We start from the raw sequence: 25,842 nt of genomic DNA, 5'->3' as shown, positions 1-25,842 counted from the left end.
CAGTATGGAGGTTCCTTAAAAAACTAACAATAGAACTACTCTATGACCCACCAATCCCACTACTGGTCATATACCCAGAGAAAACCATAATTCAAAACAACACATGCACCCCAATGTTCATTGCAGCACTACTTACAATAGCCAGGACATGGAAGCAACCTAAATGTCCATCAATAGAGGAATGGATAAAGAAGATGTAGTACATGTATACAATGGAATATTACTCAGCCATAAAAAGGAATGAAATTGGGTCATTTGTAGAGATGTGGATGGACCTAGAGAGTGTCATATGGAGTGAAGTAAGTCAGAAAGAAAGAGAAAAACAAATATCGTATATTAATGCATATATGTGTAATCTAGAAAAACGGTATAGATGATCTTATTTGCAAAGCAGAAATAGAGACACAGACGTAGAGAACAAACAGTATGGATACCAAGGCGGAAAGCAGGGCAGGTGGAAGGAATTGGGAGATTGGGATTGACATATATACACTACTGATACTATGTATAAGAGATAACTAATGAGAACATACTGCGTAAAGCACAGGCAAGTCTACTCTGGGGACCTAAAAGGAAGGAAATCCAATAAAGAGGGGATATATGTATATGTATAGCTGATTCATTTTGCTGTACAGTAGAAACTAACACAACATTGTAAACCAACTATACTCCAATAAAAATTAATTAAATAAAGAATTGATCACAAGGTATGTGTATTGTTACTCTTCCTAGTACTGCCAAGTTGCTTGTGTTAAAAAAAAAAAAGATTGTACCAGTTTATATTTCTGCCAACTATGTCTCAGGTGTCTCTTTTCTTCATATCTTTGCCAACATTTTGTAATTTCCCAATTTTTTTTTTTTTTTTTTGCGGTGTGCGTGCCTCTCACTGTTGTGGCTTCTCCCGTTGTGGAGGACAGGCTCCGGACGCGCAGGCTCAGCGGCCATGGCTTACGGGCCCAGCCGCTCCGCGGCATGTAGGATCCTCCCGGATCAGGGCACGAACCCGTGTCCCCTGCATCGGCAGGTGGACTCTCAACCACTGTGCCACCAGGGAAGCCCCTGTAATTTCCCAATTTTTAAATGTTGGTATCTTGTTTAATTTAACTTTATTCAGTTTTAATTTTGACTGTTTACTGATATTCATGTATACTATTGTTGTTGCTGCTGTCTTATGATTTCAGTCTATTTATATCTTGTACCTTATGGTGATTTGAGCAAAAATGGCATGATTTTCCAGTAAGCTCAGAAATAACTAAACTCAGAGCAACTATTACTTCAGAAAAATAGAAAAGAAGACTTTCTTGTGTGTCTGTAGGCCAAGTTGCAGGTGAAGAGAAAAGCAATTGGAGTTCTTGCTTGTGGCTTAGTTGCTTGTATTCTTAATGCTGTGTTCTCAGCTATACTAGTCTGGAATGGAGTTTCTGTCTTGTTGAATTGGGAGGGGGGTGGATGGGGATGGGTCTTGGTTCAAATACAGCAGAAATTGGCTATTCTTAAAGTTGTAGTAGATTTTCTTGAATATATATTTCTTCATTTGCTGTGTGCTCTTAGGACCATTTCTAGAGACTTTAAATGGTTTTTTTTTTCTGATTTGGCAAAAAAAATAATAAAAAAAAAATTAAAAAAGAAAATCAAACGTACCCATATATTCAGCACGAAAGAGAAACACTGAGACAAAATATGGATCAGGTCAACTCTGGTGACATTTAAACAGGTACACTTTTTAGTAATCCACATGAAGGAATCAAATACAGTTCTTTCTCCTTTGTCCCTCCTATCCAAAATTTCACCTCCTTCCCCTCAAACCGCTCTTCAGCAATTGGTGGCAATATTTCAAAGTCTTATAATAAAACCTTCAAGTAATTTACTACCTAATTTGTACAGCACTCCTCAGCCATAAAATGGTTTACTTTGCACTTGTTGAAAATAAGTGAGAGAGGAGGAAGAGCTGCTCTGCTGCAGTCTATAAGTTCTGATGTAGAACAAATTCACCAAGATACATTGTTAAGTAGAAAACAACAAGGGACAGTGAATGTGTTAGAATATGCTACTATTTGTGTTTTTAATAGGGGTTGGGGGTCTACATATATGCTTATAGATTCAAAGACTGCCCCTGGAACGATATACAAGAAAGTATTAATTGTGGTAGCCTATAAGAAAGAAAGATAACTGATTTGTGAGGGAGACCTAATTTTCCCTGAGTAACTTTTTAAACCATTGTGCATGTATTACTACCTCACCCCTCAAAATAGTTTTAAGGAGAAAAATACAGAGCTACAAGGATGTTTATTGCAGTACTATTTATAATAGTACAAACTTTGAACAATCTAAGTACCCAACAAGAGGAGTGGTTAAATATATTACAGTTTAAATTAAAAGCCCAGGCTCTGGAGCCAAATCAACTATGATTTTTAAATTTTTATTTTATTTCTTTCTTTTTGGCTGCGTTGGGTCTTCATTGCTGCACGCGGGCTTTCTCTACTTGCAACGAGCGGGAGCTACTCTTCCTTGCGGTGTGTGGGTTTCTCATTGCGGTGGCTTTGCTTGTTGTGAAGCACAGGCTCTAGGCGTACGGGCTTCAGTAGTTGTGGCCCACGGGCTCTAGAGTGCAGGCTCAGTAGTTGTGGCGCACAGGCTTAGTTGTTCCGCAGCATGTGGGATCTTCCCGGACCAGGGCTCGAACCCGTGTCCCCTGCACTGGCAGGTGGATTCTTAACCACTGTGCCACCAGGGATGCCCACATTTGATGTTTTTAAAAGATGTTGCATTTTTTTTGGAAGTTGTTATAGTCCATCTTAAATATATACAATGAGGGTATGTGTACCATTTTTCTTTACTCTTTTTTTATTGTGGTAAAATACATGTAACATAAAATTAACTATCTCAACCATTTAAAAGATACAATTCAGTGGTATGAATACATTCATAACGCTGTGGAACCATCACCACTATTCATATCCATAGTTCTTTTCATCTTGCAAAACTGAAACTCTATACCCATTAAACAGTAACTCCCCATTCCCCTCTGCCCCCAGCCCCTGGCAACCACCATTCTACTTTCTATCTCCAATTTTGACTACTCTAAGTACCTCATACAATTGGAATCATACAGTATTTGTTTTTTTGTGACTGGCTTATTTCACTTAGCATAATATCCTCAAGGTTCATCTATGCTGTAGCGTATGTCAAAATTTGCTCCCTTTTTAAGACTGAATGATATTCCCTAGTATGTGTATATCACATTTTGCTTATCTGTTCATTCATTGATGGGCACTTAGGTTGCTTCCACATTTTAGCTATTATGAATAATGCTGTGAACATGGGTATGCAAATATCTCTTTGAGATTCTGCTTTCAGTTCTTTTGGGTACATACCCAGAAGTGGAATTTCTGGATCATATGGTAATTCTATTTTTAATTTTTTGAAGAATCATCATACTGTTACCCATAGTAGCTGTACCATTTTACATTCCCACCAACAGTGTACGAGGGTTCCAATTTCTCCACATCCTCGCCAACACTTGTTATTTTGTTTTTTGGGGGTTTTTTCCCCTGTTTTTTTGATAGTAGCCATCCCAATGGGTGTGAAGTGGTATCTCATTGTAGTTTTGACTTGTGTTTCCCTAATGATAGAGCATCTTTTTATGTGCTTTTCGGCTATTTTTATATCTTCTTTGGAGAAACATCTATCAAGTCCTTTGCCCATATTTTTTTTTTAACATCTTTATTGGGGTATAATTGCTTTACAATGGTGTGTTAGTTTCTGCTTTATAACAAAGTGAATCAGTCATACATAAACATATGTTCCCATATGTCTTCCCTCTTGCGTCTCCCTCCCTCCCACCCTCCCTATCCCATCCCTCCAGGCTGTCACAAAGCACCGAGCCAATATCCCTGTGCCATGCGGCTGCTTCCCACTAGCTATCTACCTTACTACGTTTGTTAGTGTGTATATGTCCATGACTCTCTCTCGCCCTGTCACAGCTCACCCTTCCCCCTCCCCATAACCTCAAGTCCGTTCTCTAGGAGGTCTGCGCCTTTATTCCTGCCTTACCCCTAGGTTCTTCATGACATTTTTTTTTCTTAAATTCCATATATATGTGTTAGCATACGGTATTTGTCTTTTTCTTTCTGACTTACTTCACTCTGTATGACAGACTCTAGGTCTATCCACCTCACTACAAATAGCTCAATTTCGTTTCTTTTTATGGCTGAGTAATATTCCATTGTATATATGTGCCACATCTTCTTTATCCATTCATCCGATGATGGGCACTTAGGTTGTTTCCATCTCTGGGCTATTGTAAATAGAGCTGCAATGAACATTTTGGTACATGACTCCTTTTGAATTTTGGTTTTCTCAGGGTATATGCCCAGTAGTGGGATTGCTGGGTCATATGGTAGTTCTATTTGTAGTTTTTTAAGGAACCTCCATACTGTTCTCCATAGTGGCTGAACCAATTCACATTCCCACCAGCAGTCCTTTGCCCATTTTTGAATTGGGTTTTTGTTATTGTTGAGTTTTAGGAGTTCTTTATATATTCTGGGGATTAATCCCTTATCAGATATATGATTTGCAAATATTTTCTCCTATTCTGTGGGTTACTTTTTCATTCTGTTGATACTGTCTTTTGATGCAGAAAAGTTTTTAATTTTAATGAAGTCTAATTTGTCTATTTTTTGTTGTTGTTGCCTGTGCCTTTGGTGTCCTATCCAAGAAATCACTGCTAAATCCAGGGTTGTGCAGTTTTGGCCCTATGTTTTTTTCTAAGAGTTTTCCAGTTTTGGGTCTTGCATTTAGGTTTTGATCCATTTTCAGTTAATTTTTCTACATGATGTTAAATAAGGGTCCACCTTCATTTTGTGCATTGTAGATACTCAGTTATCCTAGCACCATTTCTTTCTTTTTCTTAAATTAATTTTTATTGGAGTATAGTTGATTTACAATGTTTGGTTAGTTTCTGCTGTACAGCAAAGTGAATCAGTTATACATATACATATATTGACTCTTTTTTAGATTTTTCCCATATAGGTCATTACAGATTATTGAGTAGCGTTCCCTGTGCTATATAGTAGGTCCTTATTAGTTATCTATTTTATATATATGTCAATCCCAAGGTCGCAATTTATCCTTCCCCGCCCCATTAGTAACCATAAGTTTGTTTTCTACATCTGTGACCCTATTTCTGTTTTGTAAATAGGTTCATTTGTACCATTTGTTTTTTAGATTCCACATATAAGTGATATCATATATTTGTCTTTCTCTGTCTGACTTACTTCACTCAGTATGACAATCTCTAGGTCCATCCATTTTGCTGCAAATGGCATTATTTCATTCTTTTTTATGGCTGAGTAATATTCCATTGTATATATGTACCACATCTTCTTTATCCATTCATCTGTCGATGGACATTTAGGTTGCTTCCATGTCCTGGCTATTGTAAATAGTGCTGCAATGAACATTGGGGTGCATATATCTTTTTGAATTATGGTTTTCTCCAGGTATATGTCCAGGTGTGGGATTGCTGGATCATATGGTAGCTCTATTTTTAGTTTTTTAAGAAACCTCTATAGTGTTCACCATAGTGGCTGTACCAAGTTACTTTCCCACCAACAGTATAGGAGGGTTCCCTTTTCTCCACACCCTCTCCAGCATTTATTTTTTGTAGATTTCTTAATGATGGCCATTCTGACTGGTGTGAAGTGATACCTCACTGTGGTTTTGATTTGCATTTCTGTAATAATTAGCGATGTTGAGCATCTTTTCATGTGCCTCTTGGCCATCTGTATGTCTTCTTTGGAGAAATGTCTGTTTAGATCTTCTGCCTATTTTTTGATTGGGTTGTTTGTTTTTTGATATTGAGCTGCATGAGCTGTTGGTGTATTTTGGAGATTGATCCCTTTTTGTTCACTTTGTTTGCAAATATTTTCTCCCATTCTATGGGTTGTCTTTTCATTTTGTTTATGGTTTCCTTTGCTGTGAGAGCTTTTAAGTTTCATTAGTTCCCTTTTGTTTATTTTTGTTTTTATTTTCATTATTCTAGGAGGTGGATCAAAAAAGATCTTGCTGTGATTTACGTCAGAGTGTTCTGCCTATGTTTTCTTTCTTTTTTTAAAAAAATTTATTTTTTTTAAATAAGATTTTATTTATTTTTGAATTTTTAATTGAGGTATAGTTGATCCACTATGTTGTGTCAGTTTCAGGTGTATAGCAAAGTGATCCAGTTAAAATACATAGACATCTGTTTTTTTTCAGATTCTTTTCCCTCATAGGTTACCACAAAATATATAGTTCCCTGTGCTGTACAGCAGGTCCCCGTTTTCTGTCCATTTTATATTTAGTAGTGCCAGCACCATTTCTCTTTTTTTTTAAAGTAAATTTATTTATTTATTTATTTATTTTTGGCTGCATTGGGTCTTCGTTGCTGTGCACGGTTCTCTAGTTGTGGCGAGTGGGGGCTACTCCTTGTTGTGGTGCACGGGCTTCTTGTTGCGGTGGCTTTTCTTGTTGCAGAGCACGGGCTCTAGGCGCATGGGCTTCAGTAGTTGTGGCACATGGGCTCAGTAGTTGTGGCTCACAGGCTGTAGAGTGCAGGCTCAGTAGTTGTGGCAACGGGCTTAGTTGCTCCGCGGCATGTGGGATCTTCCCGGACCAGGGCTTGAACCAGTGTCGCCTGCATTGGCAGGCAGATTCTTAACCACTGCGTCACCAGGGAAGTCCCAGCACCATTTCTTGAAAGGATGCTTTTCCCCATTGAATGTTCTTGGTACCCTTGAAAAAAATCATTTGATCATATATGTAAGGGCTTATTTCTGGGCTCTTTATTCTCTTTTATTGGTCTATATGTCTGTCTTTATGTCAGTAGCATACCGTTTTGATTTACTATAGCTTTTTAAAAAAATTTATTTATTTATTTTTGGCTGCTTTGGTTCTTCATTGCTGTGCATGGCTTTCTCTAGTTGTGGCAAGCAGTGGCTTTTCTTCGGTGCAGTGTGCGGGCTTCTCATTTCTGTGGCCTCTATTGTTGCGGAGCACGGGCTCTAGGCACGTGGGCTTCAGTAGTTGTGACACATGGGCTCAGTAGTTGTGGCTTGCGGGCTCTAGAGCTCAGGCTCAGTAGTAGTGGCGCATGGGCTTAGTTGCTCTGTGGCATGTGGGATCTTCCTGGGCCAGGGCTCGAACCCGTGTCCCCTGCATTGGCAGGCAGATTCTTAACCACTGTGCCACCAGGGAAGTCCTACTATAGCTTTTTAATAGGTTTTGAAATAAGGAAGTATGAGTCCTCTAGCTTTGTTCTTCCTTTTCAAGAATATTTTGGGTATTTGGGGTCTGTTGAGATTCCATATGGATGGGGTTTTATATTTCTGTAAAAAAAATATTGGGATTTTAATAGCGACTGTGTTGAATCTTTCAATCATTTTAGGAGGTATTGACATCTTAACAATATTGTCTTCTCATTCATTGGGAATAATAATATATTATTTTGGTTTTTGTGAAGATAGAAGATAATGTTCATGGCAAGAACCAAGCCATCAGTAAAATTAGTCCATCACCACCACCCTTCTAACTTAGATTGTATGATTGAATAAAGTATTATCAACCTATGATTAAATTATTAGCCTGGTAATGTGGTTTCTTCTTTTTTGTGATAGATATCCCAGAGGAGGAAGCCAGATATTGGACCTACAAATTGGAGCAAATCAATGCCTTGGGAACTGACAATGAGGTAGGAACTGTTTTTTACAATGTAAAGAGTGTCTTTATAGGACGCTTTAAGGGAGTGACTCAGGAACATGTTGAAGAATGAAAGAATTTAAACTGCATTAGCGAAAAAAGGTAGCTAGAAGATTGCCTATTATTAGAAAGATCTGTCTGCTTTTTCTTTTCTTCCCATTGTCCCCCAGAAGTGGCTGAATTGGCCCTAGTCTGGCTCTAGACTGTTGGGGAGCAAGCTTATACTAGGGAATCTGTCCTCTTGTTACACAGATGAGCAGAAGCCTTTTTTCCTCCTTGTTCCCAGATTTTTGGATATGTATCCTTATTGTGTGCTCTTTTTAGGAATGTTTAGACTATTGCATTGCTTAGTCCTGCTGTCCTAACTTATTTCCAGAGATGAGTTTTGTGCACAGAATAGAACACAATCAGCTCAACCTGGGCCAGCAAGAATGGGGAGTGTTTTTGTTGGTGGTGGTGGAGGGAAAAGATAAGTTTTTTTACTTTAGGGCATGTTGGGCTATTAGAAAATTTGTCTGGTAAGCAACCTGTTAGGAAACGTCTGGTAAGCAACCTCATGTGAGAATCTGAAGCTCAGGGTATGATGAGGTCGGGTATAGAGTTTGGATTTATCAAGATATTTGTAGCAATTGGAGTCATAGGAATAGAAGAGCTCACTCAGGTAAAGTATGTAGAAAGAGTATTGAAGAACAGGGACAAAACCTTGGGAAACATCAAAGGTAGAATCCTGAGAAACAAAAGAGACTGAGAAAGAGCTGCCTGAAAGAGAGAGTAGGCGAACCAGAAAAAGGTTTATGGAACAAAGGAAAAAAAAAGTTTTGAGGCAGAAATTCTTGACAGTGTGAAATATTACCGAGAGCAAAGAAGATGAGTAATGAAGTGGAGCCATTGGATTTGTCAATTAATGGTCAATATCCATAGGTTAGTACAGGAAGCCAAAATGCAGTGATTTGATGTGTGTGTTAGTTTCCCAGGGCTGCCAAAACAAAGTACCACATACTGTTGGCTTACAGCAACAGAAATTTATTCTCTCACAGTTCTGGTGGCTAAAATTCTGACATCAGGTGTTGGTGGGATCAGTTCCTTCTGGAGGTTTTGAGGAAGAAGCTGTCCCATGCCTTTCTTCTACTTTCTGGTGCTTCCTAGCAGTCTTTGCTGTTCCTTGGCTTATAGACACATTATTTCAGTCTCTGTCTCCACTATCACATGCCTTCCTGGGTTGTGTCTGCCTGTCCTCACAGGACGTTGTTATCTCTTTTTGTGTCTGTGTTCAAATTTCCATTGATTTTTGTGGGGGCACCAGTCATTGGATTAACTTGATTACATCTGCAGAGACTCTATTTCCAGATAAGGTCACATTCATAGGTACTGGGGATTAGGATTTCACAACATTATCTTTTTTTGTTTTTTTGTAGGCAGATTATATCTTGCCTCTCTTTTAGTGATGTTAAAATTACACAGTGGATTCAACTTGGTGTCAGCCTATTTCATCCATTTTAAAGTGATCCCACAAGCCTTTTACCTAATGGTTTTAGCAGCAAATAATAATCATTATTTTATTAGGGTTGCACAATGATGATTTTCTAATTATATCATCTCTTCAGCATTTATTATCTATGATTTGTCTGCCTCATCAGCTGTTTGGTTCACTTGAAATAAAGTCCGTGCAAGAAAAACATTCTCTTTAGCAATTTTCAAAATAATGAGTGTTGCATAAGCAGCTTCTCAAGGTGACCAGTGAGTTGTTTTCTTTTTTTTAGTGGGATATTATTATCAATTTATGGATTTTGATATATTTGTGTTTCAATCCATTGCAATCTTTATTCTTTTTGATACTAAACTCGTTTCATCTTTGGTTAGTGGGAGCGTCTTCCTTTCTTTTTTCTATTTTTATCATGAAAAAATTTTAAACAAATATAAAAGTTGAAGGACTAGTAAAATGAAACCTGTACACTTATCTCCAAGATTCAATGATTATCAAAATTTGGTCATACTTGCTGCAAAACCATTTTAAAAACACAATGTAGAATCTTATCTTTTTTTTTCTTATTGTGTGCAACAGTTCCCATCCACAGCAGCCTCTTGGGTCAAGACTGGCCTAGGGATCTACCACTTGACAGAGTGGAAATGTATCACTATTTATTACTTTTCCTACTCATGGAAAATTAGGTTTTCACTATTATAAATGCATGCTTCAGTGAACATCTCTGACCCTGTTTCTCTCTGCTTATGTATGGGAGATTCTCTGGCTATATACCTGGAAATAGAATTGCTTTGTTGTGGAATGTGCTCTGTGTAACGTTACTGGATGTTGCTAAGTTGTTCTCTAAAATAATTATACCAATTTATATTCCACTTTTTCTGCTGCTCTGTATCCTTACTGATACTTGTTATTGCCAGATTTAAAATTTGTGCTAATCTAATGAGTTTAGAGCTTTATCATTTAAATTTGCATTTGTCCATTTATTGGTGACATTCATTTAGTCATTTATTCACCAGATAACTTATTGAACACTGTGTACCAGGCCCTGTCGTAGGTGCTTGGTATACATCAGAAGTTAAAACAAAGACCAATGTCCTCTTGGATCAAATAGGAGGAGACAGACAATAAGCAGGAACCTAATAAATATAGTTAAGCATCAAAAAATGAGAAGTCTTCTAGGAGGAAAACCTATTCTCTCCATGCACTTTTTACACTTCTTTTGTTAGGTTTATTCCTAATCATTGTGAATGGTATATTTAAAAATTACACTTTCTAATAGGTCATTGCTATCTATATAAGGCAATGCTGCTCGATTTTTTTTTTTTTAGTATTGATCTTATTCACCAACTCTTATTAATTCTACTAGTTTAGAGATTCCTTTGGGTTTTTTAGTTTTTGCATCTTTGAATAATAAGTTTTTATCTCTTTTCAATCCTTATGTCTTATTTTTTAAGTGAAATTTTTACATATGTTTTTATTAACAGACTTAAATATTAAGCAGTTTGTAGAGAGGGCTTCCATATCACATCTTACCCGCCCCCTCCCTCTAGTTTTCCTTATTATTAGCATTTTACATTAATATGGTACATTTATTACAATTAATGAGCCAATATTGATATATTATTATTAACTAAAAGTTAATATTTTATATTTCTATTTATTTTTGTTTTATTAAATAAAAATCCTTAGTTTTTTTCAAATTTCCTTAGTTTTTATTTCATGCGTTTTTTTCAGTTCCATTACCCCATAATGGACACTGGGTTACATTTAGTTGTAATATCTCCTTCGGCTTCTCTTGGCTGTAATATTTTCTCAGACTTTCCTTGTTTTTGGTGACCGCTTATTTTTAAAAATTCATTGTGTAAAACATCCTGTGTAATTTTTAATGGTGAGAGTGGGGAAGCCTTGTCTTTTTCCTGACTATAAGGGGAATGCTTCATAAATCTTGAAGTATGATATTTGCTGTAGATTTTGATAGGTACCCTTTATCAGATTAAGGAAATTCTATTTTCTTTCTGATTTTCTAAGATATTTTGTCATGAAAAAGTAAGGGATTTTATCAAGATCTTTTCTGCATTGTTTGATCACATAGTTTTTCTCCTTTAGTCTGTTTGTGTGGTGAATTGCATGAATAGATTTTCAGATATTGAACTGTCCTTTCATTTAAAGTCCTTCTGGTCATGATACATGAAAATTTATATGCCAGCATTCATACATATACGTACATATTCACACAGAAATATAAAGACTTATTTATGATAAATAAATGTCATATGATTTGGTTTGGTAATCTAGGATTTTTGCATCTGTATTCATAAATGAGATTGGCCTATAATTTTCCTTACTTTTACTACTTTTATTTTCTTGTACATAGGTATTATGGATTTTTTTCCTTAGCTCTCTTAATATTATTAATTAGGCTCTAGCTGGTCTTCAGCATTCTGCTTTGGACCTGAAAGAGATTCATTAAATACGTCTGCTGGAAATATCTACTCTCATCTATTAAGTCTGAATTCTTCTAGTTTAATGCTTAAAGTTTTATGATTTTGTCTCTCTTGTGCCTGTGTACTGCCTATAAAAATCACCATTATTTATAATAGTTATTATAACCAAGTCCCTTTGTTACTTTGGAGTGGGTTGTTTAGCCTTTAAGAAGTTTTGAACTTTTTTATGATTGATAGTTTTACTAATACTATTATATTGTTTAAACTGTGCTTGACTTCTCATCCTTCCCCGAAGTGGTAATAGCACTGTCTACCTCTGATATTTGTATTGTAGTTTGTTTCTTGTAAAGTACTTTATATATAAAAGTATATTTATTTACAAAAAGTGTTTTGTATTTTGTATCCAACCACTTGAAATGCCCTTCACCACTAACACTCATGTGTAAACCACCATCAATTTTCATCTGGATAATTGCAATAATTAGTCTTATTTCCCCTCTGGTTGCCTATAGTTCTTCTCACACAGCAGCCAGAGTGATTTTTAAAGTATAATGAAGTCATATCCCTCTAGTGTTTAAAACTTTACATACCTTCTCAATAGACTAGAGTAAAAACTAAACTCTTTACCATGATTACAAACTCTATTCCCCCAGTGCCTGGAACAAGGCCTTGCACATAATAGGCACTCAAGAAATATCTGTTGAATGAATGACTCCTTCAGTGTTAGAGAAGCTCTGTCTTGCCCAGAATCTTACAATTTATTAATAAATGGCAGAGTCAGGATGAAAACTCATATTTGCAACTTATATTTGCAAGTTGCTAGACCAAGTTATGTTTTCCCAATCCTCCAATGGGCTCTGAACCAAGCCATTTTTTCTTCCAGACTCTGTGTACCTGTGTTAATTTGTTTATACCTTTTTCTTTTTGTTTTGCCTTTCCAAATCTTGTCCATCTTCAAGACTTGAACTTAATGTGGCTCCCTTTTATAGAACTTTCTTTCTATGGCTTCAGTACTCTGTTTTTAGGTGGTGATAGTGGTGGGTTGTGTTGGGGAGGTTAGAGTATAACTGGGAAGGGGACACTAGTAAATACCAGATGCTTATGTAAGTAATTTCACTTCCCACGTGACCTTGTGAGGGAAGAAGCCTCATCTTTTTAAAGATGGAGAAAACTCAAGTCTCAGAGAGATTTTCAGTTCTACCACCCAAATGGGGAAATCTATATATTATTTGAGTTTTCAAAGTCCTCTGAACTTCTAAGGCTAAGCCTTCTACAGCTGCCTGGTAGAGCTGGAATGGTGCCCAGGTGCCCTTGGTCAGAACAGCCTTCCTGCTATCCTGCTTTAGCCTGTTGCATTGGGCCAATGCCATATCTGTTAGTCTGGCCTGTATGTCAGGATCACACAGGGAAATCAGCAGCAGGATGACTGGTTTCTGTTTGATAAGAAATTTGACTCTAGTCAAATGCTAAACCTTTTTATAGGTAGCTATAGTTTTTTGTTGTTGTTTTGTTTTTCTCCTTCTTTACTTGGGCCTCTTACTATGTTTTTTTTTTTTTTTTTTTTTTTTGTTTATCCTTTCTGCCTCTAGTATTCTAGTCAAGAAGAAAGCCAGAGGAAACCATTGCCTACTGCTGCCGCCCAGTGTTGTAAGTGAGAAACTTGTCTTTGAATCTTCTTAATCACAACTTTCTGTCAGTTCTCCAAATGTGGCTTATTTTGAGTTGGGGAGGTTGGAGATGTGGTATGTATAAACAGGAGATATTCCAGAAATATACCTTATTCAGGCCCATACTGCCAATGGCTATCTGTCCTTTAGCTTTAAGAAGAGATCTTTTGGTTTTGTGTGGCTATAGGTAGGGCAATGGTATTCTTTTTTCTCCATTTGCCTGCTTTTACCCCTGGAGGAATGTTTTCTCCCATTCTGTCCCCATTTATCTGTTATTATCCTTTAAGGCTCAGTTTAAATGTTACCCCCTCTGGGAAATCTTCATGCTGTTTCCTCCTTCTCCACAGTCTAGCTTAGATCTTTCTCTGCTTCCATAGTACCCTGTACATACATCCATCGTATAACCTATCATATGTTATAATCTATGTATATTTCTTTGACAAGAAAGCAAAATTTTTAAAGATATAGAATCTTCCATTTGTATTCCTAGTATCTGGCTCAATACCTGATACATAGTATAGTAAGCCTCAGTAAAGTTTGATAAACGATTAACTGAGTGAGAGAACTTGTCATTTCTTCTGAGATTAACTTATCCAGACCACACATTTTACTTCTTGAAATGAGCCGTGCATTGTTGGTATATTGGTATCTTCTCAGCTTCTCTCAGAACTGAAGAGATACTGAAGGACTGACTTGAAATCAGTTCTTTTTCACTTTTTCAACCTGTGGGGGTGGGTGTGCATATGTTGTGTTTCTTTTGTTTTGCTATAGTGTTTCTGAATCAATGCCAAACTTTTAGCAACTGCAGGTTGATAGTGGTGGTGATAGTGGTAGTAGTTATTGTAGTAATACTAGTAATAATAAGAACCACAGCAGCTAACGTATTTTGAGGTTTTATGGTATGCCAGATGCTGCTGTAAGAGCTAAAATATACTAACTTATTTAATCTTCACAACAACCCTAAGACATAGATTTTACTGTTTTCCTCATTTTTAAGATGAGGAAACTGAGATGGAGTTATTTGCCACAGATCACATAGGTAGTAAGTGGTGAAGTAAATATTCAGATATAGACAATCTGACTCTATAGCCTATGCATTGAACCACTATGTTATACTACTTCCTTCATATTGTTTCTGAAAAGGAAAACCTCCATTCATGGTTTATAAATCCATTGGTTGCCTTCCATTCTATTGGCTACTTACTTTCCTGATAAAAGTAAGACCACTGGCAGAGGTCAACACTTTTTCTTTATTTAAGGAAAACCTATTTTTCATATGACTTATTACTTTTGTTTTTGTCATTTAGGAACTAGGATTTATCAAATATTTAGGGTCATGGGAGACCACAAGAATCTGAATTGAAGACCAAGTTGTGAATTAAAGTCTATACGTCATTTCCAAAACTCATTGTAATGAGCTAATTTTGAGTTTTTAATCTTTTAAATCTTTTTCCAGGACTGCTAATGAGAAGTGAAATAGAACGATTGATATTTCTCTTGCCATTCCTTCCTGGGTCCATTTGATGAAATGCAGTTCAAGTGATTAAAGAGCAAATGCCTAGAGGGCAGGAGGAAATAAGAGACTATAATAATCAGCACGTTTATTAATTCTCTTACATTTTTTATATGTTTACCAGCTAATTTGTTTTTATGTGCATAGACTATTCCTGTCTTTTGACTACTCTCTAATATATATATATGTATTTTTTTAAACTATTTTTAAAATAGATCTTTATTGGACTACAATTGCTTCACAATACCGTGTTAGCTTCTGTTGCACAACAAAGTGAATCAGCCATATGCATACACATGTCCCCATATACCCTCCCTCTTGAGGCTCCCTGTCACCCTCCCTATCCCACCCCTCTAGGTGGTCACAAAGCACTGAGCTGATCTCCCTGTGCAATGCAGCTGCTTCCCACTAGTTATCTGTTTTACGTTTGGTAGTGTATATATGTCAATGCTACTCTCTCACTTCGTCCCAGCTTCTCCTTCCACACCGTGTCCTCAAGTCCGTTCTCTACGGCTGTGTCTTTATTCCTGTCCTGCCCCTAGGTTCATCAGAACCATTTTTCAAAAAAAATCTTGCTGTGGTTTATGTCAAAGAGTGTTTTTCCTATGTTTTCCTCTAAAAGTTTTATACTGTCTGGTCTTACATTTAAGTCTTCAATCCATTTGGAGTTTATTTTTGTGTATGGTGTTAGGGAGTGTTCTAATTTCATTCTTTTACATGTAGCTGTCCAGTTTTCCCAGCACCAGTTATTGAAGAGGCTGTCTTTCCTCCATTGTATGTTCTTGCCTCCTTTGTTGTAAATTAGGTGCCCATTATGTGTGTGGGTTTATCTCTGGGCTTTCTATCCTGTTCCATTGATCTGTATTTCTGTTTCTGTGCCAGTACCATACTGTCTTGATTACTGTAGCTTTGTGGTATAGTTTGAAGTCAGGGAGCCTGATTCCTCCAACTCCGTTTTTCTTTCTCAAGATTGCTTTGGCTGTTTGGGGTCTTTTATGTTTCCATACGAACTGTAAGATTTTTTGTTCTAATTCTGGCTGTTGGTAGTTTGATAAGGATTGCATTGAATCTGTAGATTGCTTTGGGTAGTATAGTCATTTTCACAATATTGATTCTTCCAATCAAAGACATGGTATATTTCTCCATCTGTTTATGTCATCATTGACCTCTTTTATCAGTGTTTTATAGTTTTCTGAGTACAAGTCTTTTGCCTCCTTAGGCAGGTTTATTCCTAGGTATTTTATTCTTTTTGTTGCAGTGGTAAATGGGAGTGTTTCCTTAATTTCTCTTTCTGATTTTTCGTTGTTGGTGTATAGGAATGCCAGAGATTTCTGTGCATTAATTTTGTATCCTGCAACCTTACCAAATCCACTGATTAGTTCTAGTAGTTTTCTGGTGGCATCTTTAGGATTTTCTATGTATAATATCATGTCATCGACAAATAGTGACAGTTTTACTTCTTCTTTTCCAATTTGTATTCCTTTTATTTCCTTTTCTTCTCTGATTGCTGTGGCTAGGACTTCCAAAACTATGTTGAATAAGAGTGGTGAGAGTGGAAATCCTTGTCTTGTTCCTGATCCTAGTGGAAATGCTTTCAGCTTTTCACCATTGAATATGATGCTTGCTGTGGGTTTGTCATATTTGGCCTTTATTATGTTGAGGTAGGTTCCCTCTATACCCATTTTCTGGAGAGTTTTTATCATAAATAGGTATTGAATTTTTTCAAAAGATTTTTCTGCATCTATTGAGATGATCATATGGTTTTTATTCCTTAATTTGTTAATGTGGTGTAGCACATTGATTGGTTTGCGTATATTGAAGAATCCTTGCATCCCTGGGTTAAATCCCACTTGATCATGGTGTATGATCCTTTTAATGTGCTTTTGGATTCTGTTTGCCAGTATTTTGTTCAGGATTTTTGCATCTATGTTCATCAGTGATATTGGTCTATAATTTTCTTTTTTTGTAATACCTTTTTTTCTGGTTTTGGTATCAGGATGATTGTGGCTTTGTAGAATGAATTTGGGAGTGTTTCTCCCTCTGCAATTTTTTGGAAGAGTTTGAGAAGTATTGATGTTAGCTCTTCTCTAAATGTTTGATAGAATTCACCTGTGAAGCCATCTGGTCCTGGACTTTTGTTTGTTGGAAGAGTTTTAATTACAGTTTCAATTTCATTACTTGTGATAGGTCTGTTTATATTTTCTAATTCTTCCTGGTTCAGTCTTGTAAAATTGTGCCTTTCCAAGAATTTGTCCATTTCTTCATGGTTGTCCATTTTATTGGCATACAGTTGTTTGTAGTAGTCTTTTACAATCCGTTGTATTTCTACAGTGTCAGTTGTGATTTCTCCTCTTTCATTTCTAATCTTATTGATTTGCATCCTCTCCTTTTTTTTCTTGGTGAGTCTGGCTCAGTGTTTATCAATTTTGTTTATCTTCTCAAAGAACCAGCTTTTAGTTTTATTGATCTTTGCTATTGTTTTCTTCGTTTCTATTTCATTTATTTCTGCTCTGATCTTGATGATTTCTTTCCTTCTACTGACTTTGGGTTTTCTTTGTTCTTCTTTCTCTAGTTTTTTTTTTTTTTTTTTTTTTGGTACACGGGCCTCTCACTGCTGTGGCCTCTCCCGTTGCAGAGCACAGGCTCTGGACGCGCAGGCTCAGTGGCCATGGCTCATGCGCCCAGCCGCTCCGTGGCATGTGGGATCTTCCCGGACTGGGACACAAACCCGTGTCCCCTGCATCGGCAGGCGGACTCTCAACCACTGTGCCACCAGAGAAGCCCTCTCTAGTTGTTTTAAGTGCAGGTTTAGATTGTTTATTTGAGATTTTTTTGTTTCTTGAGGTGAGATTGAATTGCTATAAACTTCCCTCTTAGAACTGCTTTTGCTTGGTCTCATAGGTTTTGAGTCATTGTGTTTTCGTTGTCATTTGTTTCTATGTATTTTTTAATTTCTTCTTTGATTTCTTCAGTGATCTCTTGGTTATTTAGTAGTGCACTGTTTAGCCTCCATGTATGTGTGTTTTTTGCAGTTTTTTTTCCTGTAATTGATTTCCAGTCTCATAGTGTTGTGGTCAGATGCTTGATACAATTTCAATTTTCTCAGATTTTCCAAGGCTTGATTTGTGACCCAAGATGTGATCTATCCTGGAGAATGTTCCATATGCATTTGAGAAGAAAGTGTATTCTGACACTTTTGGGTGGAATGTTCTATAAATATCAATTAGATCTGTCTGGTCTACTGTGTCATTTAAAGCCTGTTTTTCCTTATTTATTTTCTGTTAGGATGATCTGTCCATTAGTGTAAGTGGGGTGTCAAAGTCCCCTACTGTTATTGTGTTACTGTCGATTTCTCCTTTCATGGTTGTTAGCATTTGCCTTATGTATTGATGTGCTCCTATGTTGGGTGCATAAACATTTATAATTGTTGTATCTTCTTCTTGGATTGATCCTTTAATCATTATGTAGTGTCCCTCCTTATCTCTTGTAAGTCTTTATTTTAAAGTCTATTTTATCTGATATGAGAATTGCTACTCCAGCATTTTTTGATTTCCATTTGCATGGAGTGTCTTTTTCCATCCCGTCACTTTCAGTCTGTATGTTTCCCTAGATCTGAAGTGGGTCTCTTGTAGACAGCATATATATGGGTCTTGTTTTTGTATCCATTCAGCCAGTCTGTGTCTTTTGGTTGGGGCATTTAATCCATTTACATTCAAGGTTATTATTGATATGTATGTTCCTATTACCATTTTCTTAATTGTTTTGGGTTTGTTTTTGTAGGTCTTTTTCTTCTCTTGTGTTTCCTGCTTAGAGAAGTTTCTTTAGCATTTGTTGTAAAGCTGGTTTGGTGGTGCTGAATTCTCTTAGCTTTTGCTTGTGTGAAAAGCTTTTGACTTCTCCATCGAATCTGAATGAGATCCTTGCTGGGTAGAGTAATCTTGGTTATAGGTTTTTCCCTTTCATCACTTTAAATATATCCTGCCACTCCCTTCTGGCCTGCAGAGTTTCCACTGAAAAATCAGCTGATAACCTTATGGTGATTCCTTTATATGGTATTTTTTGTTTTTCCCTTGCTGCTTTTATTACTTTTTCTTTGAATTTAATTTTTGTTTGTTTGATTAATATGTGTCTTGGTGTGTTTTTCCTAGGGTTTATCCTATATGGGACTCTCTGTGCTTCCTGGACTTGGGTGACTATTTCCTTTCCCATGTTAGGGAAGTTTTCCACTATAATCTCTTCAAATATTTTCTCAGACCCTTTCTTTTTCTCTTCTTCTTCTGGGACCCCTATAATTCGACTGTTGGTGCGTTTAGTGTTGTCCCAGAGGTCTCTGAGATTGTCTTCAGTTCTTTTCATTCTTTTTTCTTTATTCTGCTCCTTGGCAGTTATTTCCACCATTTTGTCTTCCAGCTCACTTATTTGTTCTTCTGCCTCCATTATTCTGTTATTGATTCCTTCAAGGGTATTTTTCATTTCAGCTATTGTGTTGTTCATCTCTGTTTGTTTGTTCTTTAGTTCTTCTAGATCTTTGTTAAACATTTCTTGTATTTTCTCAGTCTGTGCTTCCATTCTTTTTCCAAGATTCTGGATCATCTTTACTATCATTACTCTGAATTCTTTTTCAGGTAGATTGCCTATTTCCTCTTCATTTATTTGGTCTTGTAGGTTTTTACCTTGCTCCTTCATCTGTGACATTTTTTTGCTGTCTCATTTTTTTTTTAATTAAAAAAATTTTTTTTTTAATGAGCTGGATTGTGTTCCTGTTTTACTGGTTTTTTGGCCTGAGGCTTCCAACACTGGAGTTTGTAGGCTGTTGGGTAGAGCTGGGTCTTGGTGCTGAGATGAGGAACTCTGTGAGACCTCACTCCAATGAATATTCCCTGGGGTCTGAGGTTCTCTGTTAGTTCAGTGGTTCGGACTTGGAGCTCCCACCGCAGGAACTTCTGCCTGACCCTGAGCTGGCAAAAGAAAAAAAAGAGAACAATAACAAACTAAAAAATAAAATTAGACTAGGAAACTAACAGATATGTTAGAAAGAATGTAAAAATAAAAATATAGATGAATCAATAACCGGAAGGTACATCAGTACCACAATAGTAAAAAAGAGGAGGAGGGAAAAGAAAAAAAAAAAAAGGGTTGTGGGGGAAGGCCTTGGCTGTGGAGGGCAGGGCCTAAGCAAGGGTGCGGTTTGGGTGGGGGGTGGGGCCAATGCTCAGGACTCACAGGGTTGGAAAAGGCCCTGGGGGCTGTGTGGGGTGGGGTTTAGGCTCAAGGAACAGTAGGGGCCCAGGTGTGCCCCCCACCCTAGCTCTCAGAGGGCAGGGGGCCTCACCTGGGAGCCCAGCAGGCTTCCTGGGCTCGAGTGGGTGGGGCAAACGCCCTCCTCTCTCGCCATTCCAGTCTGGGGTCTGGGAGGGCCCCTCCTGCCTGCCTCTCCTGATCTTCCCAGCCTCCCTCCTATGCCCAGAAAGACCCACACAGCCTGGAGGGGGCTTGGAGGGCAGGGGATACCCTGGGAGCTCAGTAGGCTCCCTGGGCCCGATTGGGCGGGGCAGTCGCCCTCCTCTCCTCTTTCGCTCCTCCGGGATGGCCCCTCCTGCCTACCTCTCCTATTCTCCCCTCGGCCTCCTTCCTGTGCCTCCAGAACCCACGTGGCCTGGACGGGGCTTGTGGGGAAGCAGCTTGGGAGCTCAGCAGTCTCCGTGGCCTGAGTGGGCCAGACTCCCTCCCACCTGCCTCTCCTGATCTCCCTGGCCTCAGGGGCACTGATCTTGTCTAGCCTCCACTTCTCCTCTCCCCTTGGTCCCCCTACATCCTACCGGCTCACTCTGGGGTTCCTCCCGTCTCCTTGGGGGTCAGAGTCCCCCACTAGCTGCCAGCAGGCACCATAGTTGTGGGGAGATGCTCTCTAATATATTTTTTTTTGAAAAATTTTAAACTGTAAGTTTAAAAATGGAAGTGGCATTTACCCTTTACTAGATTCAGTAATTAACATCTTGCCACATTTGCTTCTCTTCCTCGCTACCACTCTTTCCCATTTCTGTCCCCCTATATACATATGTAAAAATACAAATGAGTATTTTCTGAATCATTTGAATATAAGCTTCAGACTTTATGACATGTCAGCATGTGTCTCCTAAGAGATAGAACAGTCTATATAACTAAAATACCATTATCAGAATCAGGAAATTTAACATTGCTACAATAATATCTAATATACAGTTCATATTCAGAATTCCACAATTGTCCCCCAAGTATTTTTATAGCCATCCTTCCCCACCAGCGTATGATCTAATCAAGAATCACACATTTTTATTTTGTTGTCCTGAATCTTTAACTCCTTTAATTAAAAAAAAACTTGCCTTTTTAGTCATTTATGACACTGGTTTTTTATTCAATCAGAAAAATATTTTATTCTAATTATAATGTCTACTGCAGATGGCAGTGTACACTAGTACAGGTTTCTGGGAAGCCATTTGGCAATACATACCAAGAGCCTTTAAAAATTCATGACCTTTGATTCAACAGTTGAATTTCTGGAAATTTGTCCTAAATAATCAGGAAACAGACAAGTATTTGTATAGAAAGATGTTCACTGCAAAATTATTTAAATAGCAAAATTTGAAAATGACTTAATAGTTAAACAACAGTAAATGATAATAGTCATAAGATTTGAATATGCTTTGAATAATGTATTGGGGAAATTTTCATGAAACTAAGTTAGAAAGTATACAAAACTCTTACCCTCTGTATATGTGTATGTGTATATGGATATACGTATGTACATATGTAACTTAAGAGTTTTTGCATACCCCTAAAATTCATATGTTGAAGCTCTAGCCCCCAGTATTTGGAGATAGGGCCTGTGAGGAGATGATAAAGATTAAATGAGATCATAAGAATGAGGCTGTAATCTGATAGGACTGATAGCCTTTTAAGAAAAGGAAGAGACACAGAGCTTTCCGTGTGAGGACATAGCAAGAAGGTGGCCATCTGCAAGCCAGAAAGAGAACTTTCATCAGGAAGCAAATCAGCCGGCACCGTGATCTTGGACTTCCTAGCCTTTAAACTTGTGGTATACAAATTTCTGTTGTTTAAACCACCTAGTCTGTGGTATTTTGTTATGGCAGCTGAGCAGACTAGTACAGATTTTGGTGCTGAGAGGTGGGGTGCTGCTGTTACAAATACCTAGAAATGTGACAGTGGCTTTGGAAGTTTGGGTAATGGGCAAAAAGGCTGGAAGGATTCTGAGGTGCATGCTAGAAAGAGCCAAGGTTGCTATGAAGGGACTCTTGGCAGAAATATGGATATTAAAGGCTGTTCTGGAGAAATGTCAGATGGAAATGAGAAACGGTTTATTGGAAGCTGGAGGAAAGGTGATCCTTGTTGTAAAGTGGCAATGAACTTGGCTGAATTGTTCGAGTGTTTTGTGAAAGGTAGAGTTTATAAGTGATTAAATTGGGTGTTTAGCAGAGGAGATTTCTAAGCTAAGCAATGAAGGTGTGGCTTGGGTCTTCCTTACTGCTTGTAATAAAATGCAAGAGTAGAGGGTTGAATTGAAGAAGGAATTGTTAAGTAAAAAGGAACCAGAACTTGGAGATTTGGAAATTCTTAGCCTATCCTTAGCCTATATATTGTGAAAAATGAGAAATCTTGTTCTGAAGAAAACACTAAAGAGATCATGGGTGTGACTCATGGACTAAACCAGCCATCAGCAGAAGCCAGGAATAGAGATGGAATTATACCAGCAGAGACATTGCCAGTTTCAACTAAAGGGGACAGAGAAAGAAGAATGGAATGAAGGAAGGCTGTTGGATGTCTTGGATTCTACAAGACTAGATCATAGAGTTATTTGATTGTAAACGTGTGCTATTCTTTTTTTTTTTAAATGGTTTGCTGTTTTTTTGTTTAATTTATTTATTTTTTGTTTTATTTTATTTTTGGCTGCGTTGGGTCTTCATTGCTGAGCGTGGGCTTTCTCTAGTTGCAGGGAGCGGGGGCTACTCTTTGTTGCGGTGCGTGGGCTTCTCATGGCGGTGGCTTCTCTTGTTGCAGAGCACGGGCTCTAGGCACGCAGCCTCAGTAGTTGTGGCACACGGGCTCAGTAGTTGTGACCCATGGGCTCTAGAGCGCAGGCTCAGTAGTTGTGGCGCACGGGCTTAGTTGCTCCACGGCACGTGGGATCTTCCCGGACCAGGGCTCAAACCCCTGTCGCCTGCATTGGCAGGTGGATTCTTAACCACTGCGCCACCAGGGAAGCCCACGTGTGCTATTCTTGAGGAAAGGCGAGAGTGACCCGGAAGGTGATTTGGAGAATATCAGGGCTGCCAGTCTTAGCACAGGCCCAAGGGAGAGAGATGTTTCCTTTTGTTTCAGAGAGTGGCCACCACAGAGAGCTGTGGGGCCAGGGCCACTCTGAAGAGCTGAGTGAGTGACAGTGCCACCCCAGTGGAAGGTGTGTCATTGAACAGAAGAGAATTATTCTCTAGCCTTAAGATCTAATGGAATTTGCCTTGCTAGGTTTTGGACTTGCTTGGGACCTGTCACTTCTTCTTTCCTATTTCTCCCTTGTAGAGTAGGATTATCTTTCTGTCCCACCATTGTATTTTGGAAGCACACATTTGGTTTCACAGGTTCACAGCTGGAGAGGAATTTTGCCTCAGGATGAGTCATAACTGGATTCTTACTCATATATAATTTAGTTGATATCTAAATGAGTTTTTGGACTTTAGAGTTGATGTCCAAATGAGTTAAGACTTCTGGGGCTGATGGAATAGAATGAATGTATTTTGCATGTTATAAGGATATGAATTTTGGGGGGCCAGAGGCAGAATGCTAGGGCTGAATTGTGTCCCCCTAAAATTCATATGTTGAAACCCTAACTCACAGTGTGATTGTATTTGGAGATAGAGCCTGTGAAGAGGAGTTGTAGGTTAAATGAAGTCATAAGGGTTGAGCCCTAATCTGATAAGGCTGGTGCTCTCTTAAAAAGAGGAAGAGACAACAATGCTCTCTGTGCCATGTGAGGATACAGCGAGAAGGTAGCCATTTGCAAGCTAGGAAGAGAGTTCTCACTGAACTCTGCTAGAACCTTGATCTTTGGCTTTTTGGCCTCCAGAGACTGAGAACATTAATTTCTGTTGTTTAAGCCACCTAGTCTATGGTATTTTGTTATGGCAGTCCGAGCAGACTAATATACTTATTGTAAATTATCTACACAATCTAGGAGAATACCTAGAAAGAGAAGCACTAAAATACTAACCAAATTTGTCTCTGATATGTGGGATTATGACTTTTTAAACCCCTTTTTTGCATTTCTTATATTTTCTAAATATTTAACAACGTACTACTTTTAATAGTTAAAGGTTATTAACGAGAGTAATGGAATAGTTGAATCCTTGTTCTAGATGTGGGTTTGCTGATGTCTCTCTGAGAGACTTTGGAAGTCTTTCCATTGTCTATTTCAATTTCCTGATGTGTAAAATGGGAGAGTTGGTCTAAATGATCTCTAGGACTCTTTTAGCTGTAATATCATGGGACCCTATAACTTCCTAGTCCTGAGATTTCTTCATGTGGGTGGTCCCTCCACTATCTTCTCCGCTAGGGTCAGTTCTTTGCATTCACTCGTGACATGTCTTCAAAATATTTTCAGAAATCACTGGGCTACTGCTCTAAAGAAACTCTTACTCTTATCTTTGATATGAAAGTTTCTTTGGCCCCAATTACATCTTAAAAATGATGAGATTCTTTAAAAGTATTGGGGTGAACTATATGCTTCTTCCCAATGTTTTCTTTGGGGCCAAACCTTTCTGATGGTGAATTTAACATTCAGTAAGAACACTTCGCATTCACTTTTATCTTAGGATATTTTAGTCTCCTTTGGTAACTGTAATATATGTAGATATGTCATAGGGTGATATTACATTATGTCCACATGTTTTTTTTTATCCCCTGTGTTATTGCTAGTTCTTGTTCCCATTACTTCAGGGAAAGATATGGAAGGCAAGAGCTGAAGAAATGGTCTTTGGGGCTTTAGTAACTGAAAGCCTAGGACTTGAGGGGAATGTTCAAAATGTTTTGAATAACTATTATGGGAGGAAGCAGAGATTCACCATAATCTCCCTATTCCTGAGTAAGAGAAGCCTTCCTTGACTTGAGTGAGAGGAGAGAAGGTTGACCAGAGTAGACACATTGGGACCTTGTGTCTACTTTCTGGGCAGTACTAGTGAACAGTAGGACTCCAAAGAGGGAATGGCTGGATGCTATCTCTAGGCCAATGGGTCCCTATTGAGATTCCCATGCTCTAACAAGTCGCACATGCTGCAGAATGAGTCCTGGACTCTCTAGAAGTAGCAAGTGAGACTCTGGTTCTAATGAAGCCACTTGGGCAGGATTAAGAGAGGTCTCAGGTGTTTTCTGTGTACTAAAGACCAAGGACTAGAGGCCATCTGGGATATTTCAGTGAATGATATTACACAAAGACATACCTATGCCATGAGCAGTCACTTCACTGCAATGTCTTATTCTCACACCAAGTCAGTATTTGGAGCAGTCTTCATGGATAGGTAAGACATACATTGAGATTCTGAAAATGTTTCTGTTTTCTAAGAACAGTAACATCAGTCCTCCTAGGAGAGGTCTTGAGCCTCTCTTTTTGGTTGTTGCTGCCTGTCTGGTTGATACTGCTTGATTCTTCCTGTCCTCTCTTGGGTAGGTGAATGCTTGTTCTCTCATTGAGGTACATTTATGACTCTCCAGAAGTTACCTCAGAGTACTTTTCAGGGTCCAGTTCCTGGATGTGAGAGATTGCTCTGGTTCAGCCTCTTTCATCCACTATCGACTTCTTCCACCAATAGATGTACTTAGTTTTGCTGCTGCTGGTATCCTATCACATAGAGGCTTTTTTTTGTTTGTTTTTTCAGAGGACAGGCTCTAGGCACGCGGGCTTCAGTAGTTGCAGCATGCTGACTCAGTAGTTGTGGCTCGTGGGCTCTAGAGCAC

At 38.2% G+C, this 25,842-nt stretch overlaps 1 protein-coding gene across 4 annotated transcripts in view; it reads left to right on the top strand.

Annotated features, from left to right (window-relative positions):
• The window catches only part of UNC13B (unc-13 homolog B), a gene marked incomplete at its 5' end in the record, with an annotated part of 226,251 nt that overhangs the window by 64,027 nt on the left and 136,382 nt on the right, over positions 1–25,842 (top strand). For all 4 annotated transcript variants that reach the window (XM_082842533.1, XM_082842532.1, XM_082842534.1 and 1 more), the window contains 2 exons: positions 7,653–7,726; positions 13,251–13,308. In XM_082842533.1, coding sequence (XP_082698659.1) covers positions 7,653–7,726; positions 13,251–13,308 — 132 coding nt within the window. The remainder of the gene's footprint in view (positions 1–7,652; positions 7,727–13,250; positions 13,309–25,842) is intronic.

This window comes from Leucopleurus acutus, assembly GCF_964270905.1.
Source record: "Leucopleurus acutus genome assembly, chromosome: 7".
Lineage (NCBI taxonomy): Eukaryota > Metazoa > Chordata > Mammalia > Artiodactyla > Delphinidae > Leucopleurus > Leucopleurus acutus.
The sequence above is the reverse complement of the archived record's forward strand: the minus strand, read 5'-3'. Positions and strand labels throughout refer to the sequence as shown.